Raw genomic sequence first — 14316 nt, forward strand, 5'->3', positions numbered from 1 at the left:
TTTTTTTTTATCATCAATAATTTCCCTCATCACATTTGTTTCTGTTTTGTTTGTTTGCCTTTTTTGGTCAGAACCACCAGGGCGTGTGTCCTCAGGAGAGCGTTTACTGTGAGAACAAATGCGGCGCGAGGATGATGCGCCGCCTGCTGTCCCAGCACAGCATGGCCGAGTGTCCCAAACGCACACAGCCCTGCAAGTACTGCGGCAAAGAGTTCGTCTTCGACACAATCCAAGTGAGTTTCGTTTGAGTCAATGAACAAAGACAAAAAAAAGAAAAAGAAATTAGTCATTGTAAGAAAACCAACCAGCCTGTATTTTTATGCAACGGTCAGAGACGCGTTTATTTTCATGAAGGTTTTCCTGCAGCTGCTTTCTGTCTAAGGCCTGGACAGGGCAGGACAAAGACGAAGTGCAGCAGCAGCAGGATGTTTCCATTCAGGGTGTCTGTGTCCTTCTACAGCTGGATGCGGTGTGAGCCGCTGCCATTAGTGCTTTTAAGTCGAGGTCTCTTCCCCTCAGCACTTCTCTGTGATTTTCCCCTCCTCTCACATGCTGGGTCAAGACGTGCTGAAGTCACCAAACGTGGCTCGCAGTGCATAACAACTGATTTTCACAGATTATCATTACAGTGTGAAGGCTGAGACGCTTTAAAGTTGTTGAAACACTTTCTGCTCTTTGAGCGAGAAACACCAAACATTAAGTTGCGTACGATTCTTTTGTTGTTGGAACTTTCAAGCTTTGACTTCAGTGTCCATCAAAACAACAATTTAAACGTTTACCGCAATAACTTTTGGGACAATTTATCGTCCAGCACAATCACAAGCATTTCTGCTTCACTATTAGCTTTTTCAGCTAATTTAACCAAATCACTCCAATTTCTAGCATTGCAATAAAAAAGCTAATTGTAGTGTCTGTGGCATGCAAAAACATAATCAGTACTATTAAATTCATAATTTACCCAAATTCACCAGAAATACCATCTGAAGTCAGAATATAAGACCAAACCGATCTGATTTATACAAAACATGTAGTCAAATCAACGCCTCCGTAAACTTGCATTCATTTCCATGCACTTATTTTCACTCTTGTTTACAATACAGTCAAATTCAGTTTGAAGTGCCAAATTGCAAAATGTTTCCTATCTATGGAAACCCAGATGATTATATTGATTCACTGACTTTGCAGCAAACCCGGTGGGCCTGAACCTTTGTTTGTCGTCTCGTCAAAAGTGAAAAAAACAATATGTATTCATCCCGAAGACACCTGAAATAAATGGAAAGCATATCGTCTCTTTTTCATTCATTAAAACCAAAATACTGTTTCCGTTCTCTTGGACACAGAACCACCAGTATCACTGCCCTCGCTTCCCTGTCCAGTGTCCCAACCAATGCGGCACTCCCAACATCGCCCGGGAGGACCTGGCCAACCACGTCAAGGACAACTGCGGCAACGCACTCGTCCTCTGTCCTTTCAAAGACGCTGGCTGCAAACACCGGGTAAGACTGACCCGCACCCGTTCTCATTAAAATTCTCCTGACTCTGTGGGATTTTCCTTTTAACACGCCCATTGTTGTGTTAATCATTAACCAGGAACCTTTTTTAAAAAAAAAAAAAAAAAACATAATCTTTACTTTGTGGCCTTGGTTACCAGGTTCAAAGATCCAGTTTGTTGCCTAATAACAGGACAGATGCAAATAAAGGGACACATCTATCGGTGTCTTTTTTTTAAAGGTACCAAAGTTTGGAAATGTGAAAGCATCAAACGCTGTGATATCATTTTCTTTAGACTCTTGAGAGTGAAGAAAGCCTCAAATGGAAGCAAACAGAAACACATAAGCAATAATAATAAAGGTAAAATAGAGACTATATGGTAAAATGTAGAAAAATCAGATGCAGATTAGTTTTTTAAAAAGCTGGTTCAGATAAATGTGATTTCATAAATTGTGAAGGCAACCAAGACTTTTAATGATGTTTGGGTTTAGAATGACAAGTTTTCCAAACGTAACCTGATAACCTGAGAGTGTACGTCGTGTGTTGATTTAGATTCGTCGTTCCCCATTTTCCTGAGTTGGCTGCTGTTTGAAAAAACAAAGAGTTTTTAAAGACTCTTTAAATAGAGGCTCAATTTCAAGGCGTTAAATTACAAAGTCAAATTTTATGTTTGATACATATAACATTTTTATAACAACTGAAGTTAACATAGTTACTTGGTTGTGCTATAAAATGGCACCATGTGACTGGAAAGTACCTAATACTGCCCTCTTAATAAAAAAGAAACGTCTGGATAAAGTTACAAGGCAACTTAACGTAAAATATGGAAAACTTAAATTCATTATCATCAACTTCTCACATTTCATATCAACCTGACGCATTGATTGAATCAGATGAACAAAATGTTTTTCTACTGAACAAAGACTCATAAAAAAAACTCAAATATATTCAGTATAGAATTAACTGTATTTTATGAATTATTTTTCTCCCTGCAGTGCCCTAAGCTGGCTATTAGCCGCCACTTGGAAGAGACCACCAAGTCGCACCTCACCCTGATGTGTAACTTGGTCGGTCGCCAACGGCAAGAAATCCTGGAGTTGCGGCGAGAGATGGAGGAGCTGTCGGTCAGCCAAGACGGCGTCCTCATCTGGAAACTCAGCGACTACTCCCGCAAACTCCAAGAGGCCAAACTGCGGAGCAACCACGAGTTCTTCAGCCCGCCGTTCTACACGCACCGCTACGGCTACAAGCTCCAGGTGTCGGCCTTCCTGAACGGCAACGGCAGCGGCGAGGGCTCGCACCTCTCCGTCTACATCCGCGTCCTGCCGGGAGAGTACGACAACCTGCTGGAGTGGCCCTTCTCCTACAAGGTGACGTTCTCCATCCTGGACCAGAGCGACCCGTCCCTCTCCAAACCACAGCACATCACAGAGACCTTCAACCCGGACCCCAACTGGAAGAACTTCCAGAAGCCCTGCAGCAGCCGCAACTCGCTGGACGAGAGCACCCTGGGCTTCGGCTACCCCAAGTTCATCTCGCACGAGGAAATCAAGAAGAGGAACTACATCCGAGACAACTGCATCTTCATCAAGGCCTCTATAGATATTCCCCAGAAGATAATGGGTTGAGACCCAAGTGTCCGTTTTTCTGTCCATGAAGGAGGAAGATGGGTTAAAGACTGGGACTGACGCTTAACCTTGAAAACTTCTACAGGTTCCTCCCCTGATAGCCTCTCCACCGCAGAGCTTGGAACGAGTCTGGTTTGTGTGAGCCGACTTGGAGGAACTCGCATCACGAGAGGGGGGAAAATGTTTGGTCTGCAGAACCGTCACTTGCTGACGTTCCTTTTTTACGTTGTTTTTTTTCTATGCGTTTGCTGACCTTTTGATCACCCTCTGCAACTTAAAGCCTTTGAAATCAAACAGTGCCTAGAGTGTTTACCTTGAGTTGTACTTCTGTTTTTATTTCTGCAGTACCAACACATAAAGAATATGGTAGAGATATAGATATATAAAGTTGGAAGGGCATCTGTGAGCGGAAAGACGCAAATGTTCAGCACCACCCCAAAGAAGAGGGACCTAGCAGATTCAAACTCAAGTATCGTGATCCTTTAACAAACTGTCCCCCATAACAACTACCAATATGACCACAAACATACACATACTTTGAGGTGACCTCAAATATCTAGATGTTTTAATTAAATATCTTTGGCAATTCATAGCTCTCCTAAATGTGAAGTTTCTGTTTTCTGTTTGTTTAACTTATCTGTAAAACAAAATGGTTTAGTTAAGGAAACCACAGATAAAAATTGCAATCTTGAATCTAGACGCAAACTTAAAACTAAGCAACTTCCTGTTTTATTGATTTTCTGCTTATGTACCGCCACCGAACTTGGAATTTCAGGTTAACATGTCTGATCTTTAGCAGAATACTGACTCATCAAAAAGACAATAACTGAGGCTTTATAGTTTTTACTACGCCAGAAAGAAAATTCATTTGTGCTGATAATGAAATTAAAGCTGGCTTCAGAATCATTTAAATATCTTCATTAAGAACCAGAACCGGGAAAAACTTATAAAACCTCTTCTCATTTATTTATAAAGAAAACCCCATACTTATATTTCTCTAAACTTGACAAAAACACTTAAAACTAAAAATAACAAATATTTAAGATTTAACTTAAATACTTTATTGAATGACTATCACCCAACACTAGATGTGAATTTCCCTCCTGGACCTAACCCGTTAAACTATCTACACTGATTTTATGCTTTTATGCTAAGCTATGCTAACTACAAGTTATTAGCACAGTTTTGCATTGACTACATAAATTTTCATTTACCTTTTGTAACAGTAAAAAGTCATTTTACCTTTTGCTTTTCCAAAAACACTTATGCAAGACTGTTGCAATTATGCAGTTAAAGGTGATCTTTGAAGTGCTAAGCTTCGCTTAACTGCATAAAAAGTAAGAACCAGCATGGCTTTCACTGAACAGTTACCGCCCAGCAGTAAGATGTGATTCCTCCACACATACAGATGCAGCAAGTTCACCGTTTGTTCCAGATTTCAGTCATTCAAGGGTTTTGCAAGAACTGAGAAAGACTTTTATTTTCTCGAGGTGTCAAGATTTCACAGAAAGAAACGCCACAACTCTTGGGACGTCAGCCAAAACTTTCCCCCATTGAACACATCCTGTATCATTTTTCAATTTCAAAGATGATTTGTTGAGAATACTCTGCATTATTTTCCTGCGTAGCATGCATAGGCTAACGATGCTAACAGTGTTCATTAGCATAGCTTAGCGTAAATATTAAAACATCTGTCCACATGCGTCCTCTAACTGAGAAAGTCAGACTTTAGGTACTTTTCAAAAACATTTACAAAACCAAGACTACACTTAAAACAAATTCCACGAGAATGCTGAACGTGTGTGGGTTGTTACCGTAGCAGGAACTCGCTGGTGTGCAAGTTGTAAGCAGGTCACCGTGTCAGGGGCTCTGGTGTACTGAACACACACACAACCCTAACGGGCCCCATATTTACCCAGTCCTCACACTAATAAGAGATGTTGCCGCACCTTTTGTCCACTTCCTCCCAGCCATCGGAATACACCCGCATTTTAAGAGTGAAGGAAAAGCCATGTGGCCTTTTACACAGTATGTTTTCGCATGATGGTTTTAAAGGCGAGCAGGCAAACATATGCTTCATGTGTCAAAACCTCGCCCTCAAGTTTTTTTTTTGTTTTGTTTTTTTAAATGTGAGCTGTATTCTTGAAATCCTCACTTGTTGATGACTTTTTGCTATTTTTTTTAAATCCTTTTCAGTTGACGAGAACTGAAGAAGAAAACCTTTCTGATTTTGTTTTAATGAAATGTGAACCTTGGTGGCATAACCTATAAGGACAATGAACATTTGACATTAGTGTGTTGTTCAGCACACGTGGGGGACGGCGAGGCGTTCAGAGGCTCAGTGTGATGGGGGACTGTGAGCAGCACCGCACCGTTTCCCTCAACGCACCATAAGGAGCTGAGAAGACTTTTACAGTTTACTTATGATATATGTGAATACTAATGTAAAAAACAAAAAAACGCAGAAGCACATTCTGTCTTTTTATTATACATGGGGGATTTCTTAATTTCTTGTCATGAATACCAGCTGATATTTTACAGTGACACAAAAAGGCAAGAAAATAAAAAAAAAGAAGAAAAAAAAAAACACTTTTTTTTGTAAGATTCTGTATTTTTCAAAATGCTTAACTGTTTTATACAAGCTCTTTACGTTGGAGAGTCGGGATCGACTTTGGGAGTTTTCGGACCCATTCGTCTTTTGAACATTTGGATAATTCGTTTGTCTGTGTGGTTTGAGCCTGTTCTGTCTGTATTATTTCCTCTTAAAAGTATTTATTTTAAGGAGCCATCTGGAGTCTGGACTGATGGCACAAATGTTTTATTATGTCGATTGATGAGTGCTTGTCAATTTCTTATGTAAAATAAAATGCCGTATATCAGTTGTTTTACTTATTCCCACGTGTTTCCCCACAATCCATTTTCATTGCTTCATCGTGTTACGGAAACCCCAGTTGACATACAATCACCAAAGTAAAGGCGGTGTTATTGTAAAAGTAGCAAATCAATTAAAATAACTCATTTGTTTGACTTTAAGTTAGCTTACGACCAAAATACTTTGAATGATAGATGACGTAGATCAAGATTGCAGTTTAAATCTGCTCAGAATTTTATATCGTGGTGCTTTTTTTTTATCGGTGCTCCAAGAGTTCGACGACTGTTTCGTGTGCTGGAAATACAAAATGTTTAAATGGTTAGACCAGCGCATTAGCGCATTACATTTAAAGCATCAGCATACTTAGAGCTTCACTGAATTATTGATTGAATATACCACTAATGTTAATACTTAATGAAACTGAAAGCCGATAAAGCTCATCTAGCCATCTGTCCTGCTGGGACTGCTTTCTAAAAATTAAAGCAGTTGCAATATTCATCTTCTATTGACCTAAATTAATACAAAACGCTCATAGCTTTGCTGGAAAAAAAAAGTCTCAAGTTTGTGCTGTTGTCAATTTCTTTAGCTTCTATCTAGATATGTAGGTCAGGGGTCATTGTAGTTTTGCAAGTTTTTTTTATGGATTCCCCCCTCCCCCCTCCCCCCCAATGTCTCCAGTCAGAAATGTTGGGAACTGCAGCATTAGAGGAAGTGATTGCAGACAGGAGTTTGCATCAGCTCTCCATTTGGCTCTGGTGCAAGATTACAGAAGAGGAAAACGAGCTTTTAATATTGAAATCTCCCTGCGACCCCTAAAGAGGACAGTCCTGCATTTCACTTGACCCCAGTGAAGTTGGCCCCCGCCCCCACCCTCTTCAAGTCAGACAAACTTGGTGTCAAACGTTAGGGCGCCGTTTGTGCAGCAAAAATGTTCATTTGTGCCGCTTTCATTCTAAAGACATGAAGAAAAAAATGTTTCTGGAGGTCATCAGAAACTAAAATGCAGAGTGTGTTTTGGGAGGCATGGTGCCAGTTCATTCTACATAAACCTGGTTCCAAGAGCATTTCAGCAACTTTAAAATGAAATTATTCATGTTCACAGGTCAGGACTTAACAGCTTCAAATGAAATGCACAGATCCAACACAAACTGATGTTCATTGACCTTTGATGACCTCTAGAAACATTTTTCTCAATATCTTTAGAATGATAACGGCACAAATGAACATTTTTGCCGTACAAACGTTCACCGCCGATTCTATTTAATTTCATAAAAGTGTGTGTATGGAGGGGGGGTTGGTTGACCTTTGACCTTTTAAAATTCCACTAATATCTTCAAAGCCAAAGCAGCGCAAACAAAATGTTTGCTGCACCAAACGGCACAAATGTAGCACAAATGTCTGATACCAGTTTTGTCTGATCTGAAGTCGGCGGGGGGCCGACTTCACTCAGGTTTTCACTTCCTGCACTAGCGCTGGCCAAGATCCTGCAAAAGCTATAATCTCACGTCTCTTAGTGCTCATTTCATGGCTCAAAGATAAAAACATGTTTTTTTTTTAAATAAAAAAAAAAGAAGCAGGAGAAAAATGGAGCGGAGTTCTTTTTCACTTCAAGAGCCAGTCATTCAACAACGCAGAGAAAAGTTTTCAGTTTCAAATTGAAAGCTTCGCGGATTCCTGGCATGGAGCGAACAACCAGGGCGGCAGTCACATCGAAATAGTAACAGGCTAATTACATGTTAGCAGAGTTTTTCTCCCCCCAACGCTCTCCATGTGGAGCAGGCCCGTCATTTGGCCTCGCTCTCTGAAGTGACCCTCCGCTAGTAGTCAGGTAAATCATTTGCAGGTAGTCACATTCCCAAGCGCTGTGAGCGCACAAAATGTGACCTTTGGCCAAAAATACACACTGAAAGGAGAAAAGAAGGCAGCGAGGAGGAGGAGGAGATGGAGGAGAGCCCGGCCTCCTCGTGAGGCTTTCCTCGCCTCTTGAAACCCGGCACATCAAAGGGAAGCTGCGGTCAGCGAAGCGGTGCCAGGCTGTCGCTGCTCGTACTGGAAGTTTTAACAGTCGCGCCTCAGAGCCGAAGCGAACCGAACCGAACCGGGCTGGTTTATGAGCAAGGTGGCGTCCCGTGGCGGCTTTATAGAAAATCTGTGCCTGGATTAAACAGCAGAACCTCCCTGGAAGATTAACGGGATGAGTCAGAGCCGTCAGCTGGAGAACAAGACTCAGCATGTGTGTCAGCGCTGGCAGCTGGAAATGACACTTTCATGAAAAAATAAATAAATTCATTAAAAATAAATTAAATAGAATAAAAATGTCAAAATGTACATTTATTTTGAGAAAAAAAATGTCACCAGATATCGACAGTTTAATATGACGCAGATAATCTGGAAAATTATTGCTTATTTACCAAAAACAAGCAGTCAGAGCCAAGAGGAGGGTCTTAATGCTGTCAATCATTCTCATGTACTCTGCTCAATTTGCTAATGCCAGAGAAACTGTATCATTGGTGGCGATGATGAATATATTGATTCCTCAACTGTGTGATGATCGTAGATCCCGTTTTCAAAGGTTTCAGATTATTAGCTCTTCTCATTTCTATGCTTCCAGATTTCCTCCATGATCCTTCCTTTCACCACGACTGCTCCACCCAATGAGTCACTCACATTATCCCACTTATCTTTGACTCACTCCAACAGATCCAGCGGAATGAAACATAATTGACTCGCAGATCATTCATATCTCAAACCTTACAATCCCTGTTGTGGCGATGGCACACGTTTCTGTTTCCAAACTGCAGCTGCGTTATTTATCTCTTAATGCGATAATAAAGGTCTAATTAAAACCTTCCAATCAGCTGGGAAACTAGAAGCTGTGGCCCCGGGTCAAAGGTGAGTGAGATCCGCTGTGGCTGTCTGCCAGTAGCAGCATACCCGGAGGCCATTTTTATGAACAAAATGCCGTTAGACGTCAGGAAACGGCCACAAGGAACAGCGACTGTATGAGCAATATTTACAACTTTTCAAATAACTTCAACTGCGGATGGAAAACTCTGAGTCGAGGGTTGAGACCTGGAATCACCGTCTGCAAGAAGAGACCCACGTCTCACCTTCACAAACGTAAAAGGAAGACATCTATTAAGGTGGAATGTGAACCTTACGTTGTTGCCTTAGGTTTTCTACATGTTGTCTCTGTGCCTCAATAGCAGTGTGGAATACAAAATTGTTGGGTGGCAGGTTGATTTTCCTCTCCACTGTCACTGCATGCATGCTTGCTATGAGGAATTCCTCCTGTAAAGTCAACGACACGACGCAAAGCGATTGTGAGCCGTGGCTACAAGGAGCAACAAGTCAATGACTTCATGTGATCCACTGGGTTTCCTTACATAACTTTAAATGCATGTGAATGATGACTTGAACTAAATGTACTGTTTGGTAGATAGAATCAGTTGGACTCGTCGTGTTACATTCGTCACCCTGGACAGGTCTGTGTGATAAAACGTCCAATATTTTTTTATTTTTGCTTGGATCAAGAAAGCCTGTTTTATCCTTCTTATTATTCCCACCTGTTGCAGTCAAATCCACGCGGGACCATGAGCCCCTGATCCCGACAGAGTGCTTTTTATGAGACCCGTTTCTCAAAGCGAAGCATCGTCTGCGAGGGCGATTCGTCGGAGAAGATGTAAACACTGAGAGGTGCAAAAAGCAGCCAGCGACTGAGAAGAAACTGTGAAAAACACTAGCGTGTTTGCAACATCAGTCGATAGACATCTGTCGCTCGTGTCGCCGAGTCCTGTTCGCCCAAACATGAGGGTTGTAACACGAATCAACCTGCCGGACCGACGGGGCTCTTTGTTTTTATTTTGTTAAGGCTGCAAGTCAAGGATAGGAACATGGAGTAAAAAAAAACCCAACAAAAACAAGAAATAGTATGATTTTTTTTTTAGCTGCTATCATAAACTGTAATGTCTTTTTATTTAATGATGGAAAATGGATCATCTTATTTTCCAACGTAGGGTTTCAAGACCAGAGAGGACATGTTTACCCTTTATCTGGTTATGAAAAAATGGTGGATTCACACAATTTGTACTAATTTTGTACAGTGTGCTGCGATGATATGACAGAAATTTTTCACAAATCAAGATTTCACTGGGATTTTTGCAAGCGTGTGACTGGGAATTAAACTGAACATGCTCAATCGGGATGAAAGTGCGCAGATTCTGTGTCTTTGCGTGTTTCTGTGCGGATGTGACGTTTGAGATTTAGATCATCCAATGGCGGCCCAGTTCAGATTCCCACTTAGATCTCCTGGTATTTTAAAGACACGATGATAAGAAGGTTTTCTAATGCGTCCTTAACCACAATGCTCACCGACCACAATTGGTTTAATTCAGCTGTTTCCATCCTGCAATCCTGCCAGCGATAAACACACTGTTGTGTTGACAAGCCAGTGGAAACAGATCCCGCCGGCCACTAGGCCTGCATGTAATCTTAATTCCAGCCTTTAGCCCATAAGTAAAGCCTTTCTGTGGCGCCAATCGTTCAGCCCCGTAATCTAGCCGTGTGCTCAATGGCCACATGGCAGATTGTCAAGAAAGAGGGAAAGAAAGGAATGCAGACTGAAATAGAACTGTGACCCATTTATTAAAAGCTATTTTTAGCAGCCTGTTTTTATAAATAACTACTGACGAAGGTGTTTCTAATATCTACCTGTTGCAGTCAAATCCACTGCACAGTCCATTTTGTCAATCTGGCACTTAATTGTGATTTAATAATTGCATTGTTGGATCTATAATTTATGCACAATTTTTGTGATCCATGCTTCCAGGTCTTTCTTCTTCTTTGTGGTTTCGAGGCTGCGGCAGGTCGTACATCACAAGGACGGAAATCGTGAGCTGCGAATTGCTGAACCCTGCGACAGAGCCTTACAGTTTGAGCCAGAGCCGCGTACAAAGACCGAAAACATCATGCAGCCTTAAATATCTGTCTAGTCCAATCGAGGACTTAAAAATCACTTCACATTCAACCTGACCGAGCTACTTGGTGAATACAATGGGGGAAGACTTCACTAGATATACAATGTACGGGCGAACAGCTTAGACTTATACATTGTCAACTTTTAAATTCCTTAAATTCATTCCAGTGGCAAAATACAGCCTCACAATAGAAGAAGGGATCAAACATATTATGCTAATTTTCAAAGCAGCTTTAGATGATTTGCATGTATTTATTTACCTGTTCATCCCACTCACCTGTTCCATCAACTCCCCCAGTACAAACACAAACAAGAAAGGAGAATATTCCACCTATCGGCCGTCATAAAATTCTAATTTGTTGAAATGGTAAATTCGCAAGAAGCTCACACTTCAAAATGTATCAAATCAAGGTCATGTAAGTTTGGGGTGATATTCTCTTATAGCAAGAAAGACCTCACCTAACCTGCTGAGGTTTGTGCGGCAACAAAAAGATAGATTTGTGGCCAATCACTTTTGGGAAAAAAAAAAGTGGCCACCTGCGACGTTTCCATTACGAATGTGAATTTGACATTATTCTACTAATGTCAAAAAAAAAGAGAGAAAAAATGCAATTTCACAATCACAGTGTTTCTATTGATTAACAATCACAATTAGAGTCACACAAGTGAATATGTTTGCTCACGTGATAAGTCACTGAAAAACATGCCGTTCCGTCATCCTCCAACCGCTACCTTTCACATCCGGTCGCCATCTTGGCTGTCAGTCATGTGACTCATGAGTTTCCATTGTGGTTTTGTGAGATGAACCGTTTTCGATACGGGTGAAAAAAAACAACCTCTACCTCATCCAAGAGACAAAACATTTTATGAACAACCGAGAGATTCCTTGATATTGCTGTGTTTCCACTGAGCAAATGTATCTTTAAAGCGTCAAATATGGTGGAAACGCAGCTGTTGAGAAACATTTTGTCCCTCCGTCAGTGCCAACGTTCTCTGCAGTAGGGTCTATAGAAGCAATGTCACAACAGTGTCAACCACATTTAATCCTATTACAACCACTTTCCTGATCACCAAGATTTCTGGATTAAATTTCGCGTGTCAGCGGCGATTAAACTGGGAGAGCAATGGGATTGCCGGTGCTTCCAGATGGGCTGACTCAACTGGAAGTGACCAGTGGTAGCATAAGTATAGATTATATGGTTCACCTCTGGCTTGGGGTTTGGCGTACAAGCTGTCTGCCTTCCCCAACCAACGCCAGCAAGACGCTTTCACTTCAGACGTAAATCAGACGATGTCCTTACAAGAGGACTATGTTTTTGTTCTGATCCTGGGGAAAATCCAGGGACAATCTTGACCAGATGGCCCAGCTGAGATTATCCTCTAAACATGTCTCCATTTCTGTCACTCAGCCGCCCTTGGCATCGTGACTCTACTATGAAGACGTAGAGGGGAAAACACCCAGTGAGCAGGTTCCCCCCTGTGTACCTCCGTTGCTTGTGCTCACATGTGGCCCGGGAAGGGTTGCTCAAACAAGCTCGGTTTGTTCTCCGGCCCGGCCGCTTTGAAAACGCTCGGCACCACCCACACTTGTCTCGAGCCGTGTTCCCACATCTGTGCCGTGGCTCAAATATCACTCCTTCCCCCCACCAGCATCTGCTGCAGGCGGAGGACTCAGTTCCCCACAAACTCTCAGATTATCTCATGTTTAACTCATTTGAACCCTCTGAGATAACCTCGCCGGTCTAAATGATATTGGGACGACCAGAAAGAAACGGCGATGGGGAGGGGGGTTGGCAGGACAGTGGAGTGTGGGGAGCAGTGGGCCGGTTTCGGTGGACCGGTGTGTTATCCTGTCGTTCTTCCAGAAACGGTCTGAGGACTGACAGTGAGCAGAGGTAGAGCGGCGCGGTTGCCACAGAGAACGAACTGAGTTTCCTTGAGCCGGCCTCTGATTGGCTGAAGCCTTCACTGAAGGAGGTAGACTCTGCCAATGGGAAACTATTGATATTTTGTTGCTAGGCCAAGCTGTCCTGATCCAAAACTCATGTTTGCGAGCAACAAGATCACTCGTCACGTTCAGAAAGTTCCTGTTTTCACCAGATGATTATATTTGAGTGCAAAAATGTGAATAAGTTCATATCTAATTTTCACAATAAGTCCTGGATTCTTCGAAACTGTGGAACCAGCTGCTCCTTCACATCAGACAGGCTTTTTTAAGTAACTCCTCAAAACACGTTTGTACTCCCTGGCTTTTAATACGGTGCAAGAGATGCATTTGTTGGAATTTCTGTGCTTCTATTTCTGTCTTACACATATTTTCATTTATGTTGGAATTTATATCATTTGTTGTTTTTGAGTGTGGTACTGCAGCTTTGCTTAAATGTACCAGGAAATAAATTCAATTGGTTTTGATAAATGAACAGAAAATCTACTGTTAGATGCAAATGTTCATTTTAATAAATTACAGCAACATTTACTGCTTGCATTAAAATGTTGTTTGACTCCAAATAAAAATTGTTAAAGTCAAGTAAACAAGAAAACATTCTGAATAGATTATATTTTACGTTTCAACAGTTTGATTTTTTTTATTTGCAGTCTTAGCACATTTTAAACCAAATACTACTGGAAAAGTATCATATTATAGTATTATTACTTCTAATGATTTGGGCCTTTTATGATTTTGGTGAGCTAAAGATTTAGGGCTTTAAGTTTATTTCACTGTGACAAAACAATTTTGATCACAGCATTTTACTTTAACTGGGTAAAAAAAAATAAAATAAACTGAGTCAGGTCAGGCATCCATTGATATAAATTAGTCATACCTTAGTTATAGTTAGTTATATTTGATTTAAAGATAAACATGGATGTAAAATTAAAACCCGCTCTGTCAATAAATACATACAGATGCTTTAGTCCCTGCTTTGGTGTATGTTGCTTTGTCAAATAATGCATTAGGGTTTTGTGGGATTTTTGTGTGGGTTTAATGTTTTTGGTTGTTGTTTTTGTCGTCAAGTTATTCTTTCATTGCTGATGTTTTGTGAATTTGTGCTGCACTTGCAGTTGCATTCCTGGTCGTTGCACGGTCCTGTGGTGTCCACGAATCACCTGCTGGTCCGTTGCTGTCGTTCCTCGCAGATCCGCTGCAGTTTTGAGAACGCAGAGGAGATACACAGAACAATGAGACTTAACGGCCTCGGTTGCTCGTTCAGTTGCCTCATTTAGGAGAGTGTGGCTTTTAAAGGCTGTAGGAAACGATAAAATGCTTTAGATCAAATAATAATGAAGTTCTAATTCAATAGAAAGTGCTGGTGATAGATGTTCTTCATTCAGTCTGACTATATATATATATA

At 41.2% G+C, this 14316-nt stretch overlaps 1 protein-coding gene across 2 annotated transcripts in view; it reads left to right on the forward strand.

Moving 5' to 3' along the window:
• The window catches only part of traf4a (tnf receptor-associated factor 4a), a 43940-nt gene extending 37942 nt beyond the window's left edge, over positions 1-5998 (forward strand). For both annotated transcript variants that reach the window (XM_055045359.1, XM_055045358.1), the window contains exons 6-8: positions 72-233; positions 1341-1496; positions 2487-5998. In XM_055045359.1, coding sequence (XP_054901334.1) covers positions 72-233; positions 1341-1496; positions 2487-3119 — 951 coding nt within the window. In that variant the 3' untranslated portion in view covers positions 3120-5998. The remainder of the gene's footprint in view (positions 1-71; positions 234-1340; positions 1497-2486) is intronic.
• Positions 5999-14316: the final 8318 nt, after the last annotated feature.

The sequence above is a fragment of the Poeciliopsis prolifica genome, unplaced genomic scaffold (assembly GCF_027474105.1).
Source record: "Poeciliopsis prolifica strain line A6 unplaced genomic scaffold, Auburn_PproV2 SCAFFOLD022, whole genome shotgun sequence".
Classification (NCBI taxonomy): domain Eukaryota; kingdom Metazoa; phylum Chordata; class Actinopteri; order Cyprinodontiformes; family Poeciliidae; genus Poeciliopsis; species Poeciliopsis prolifica.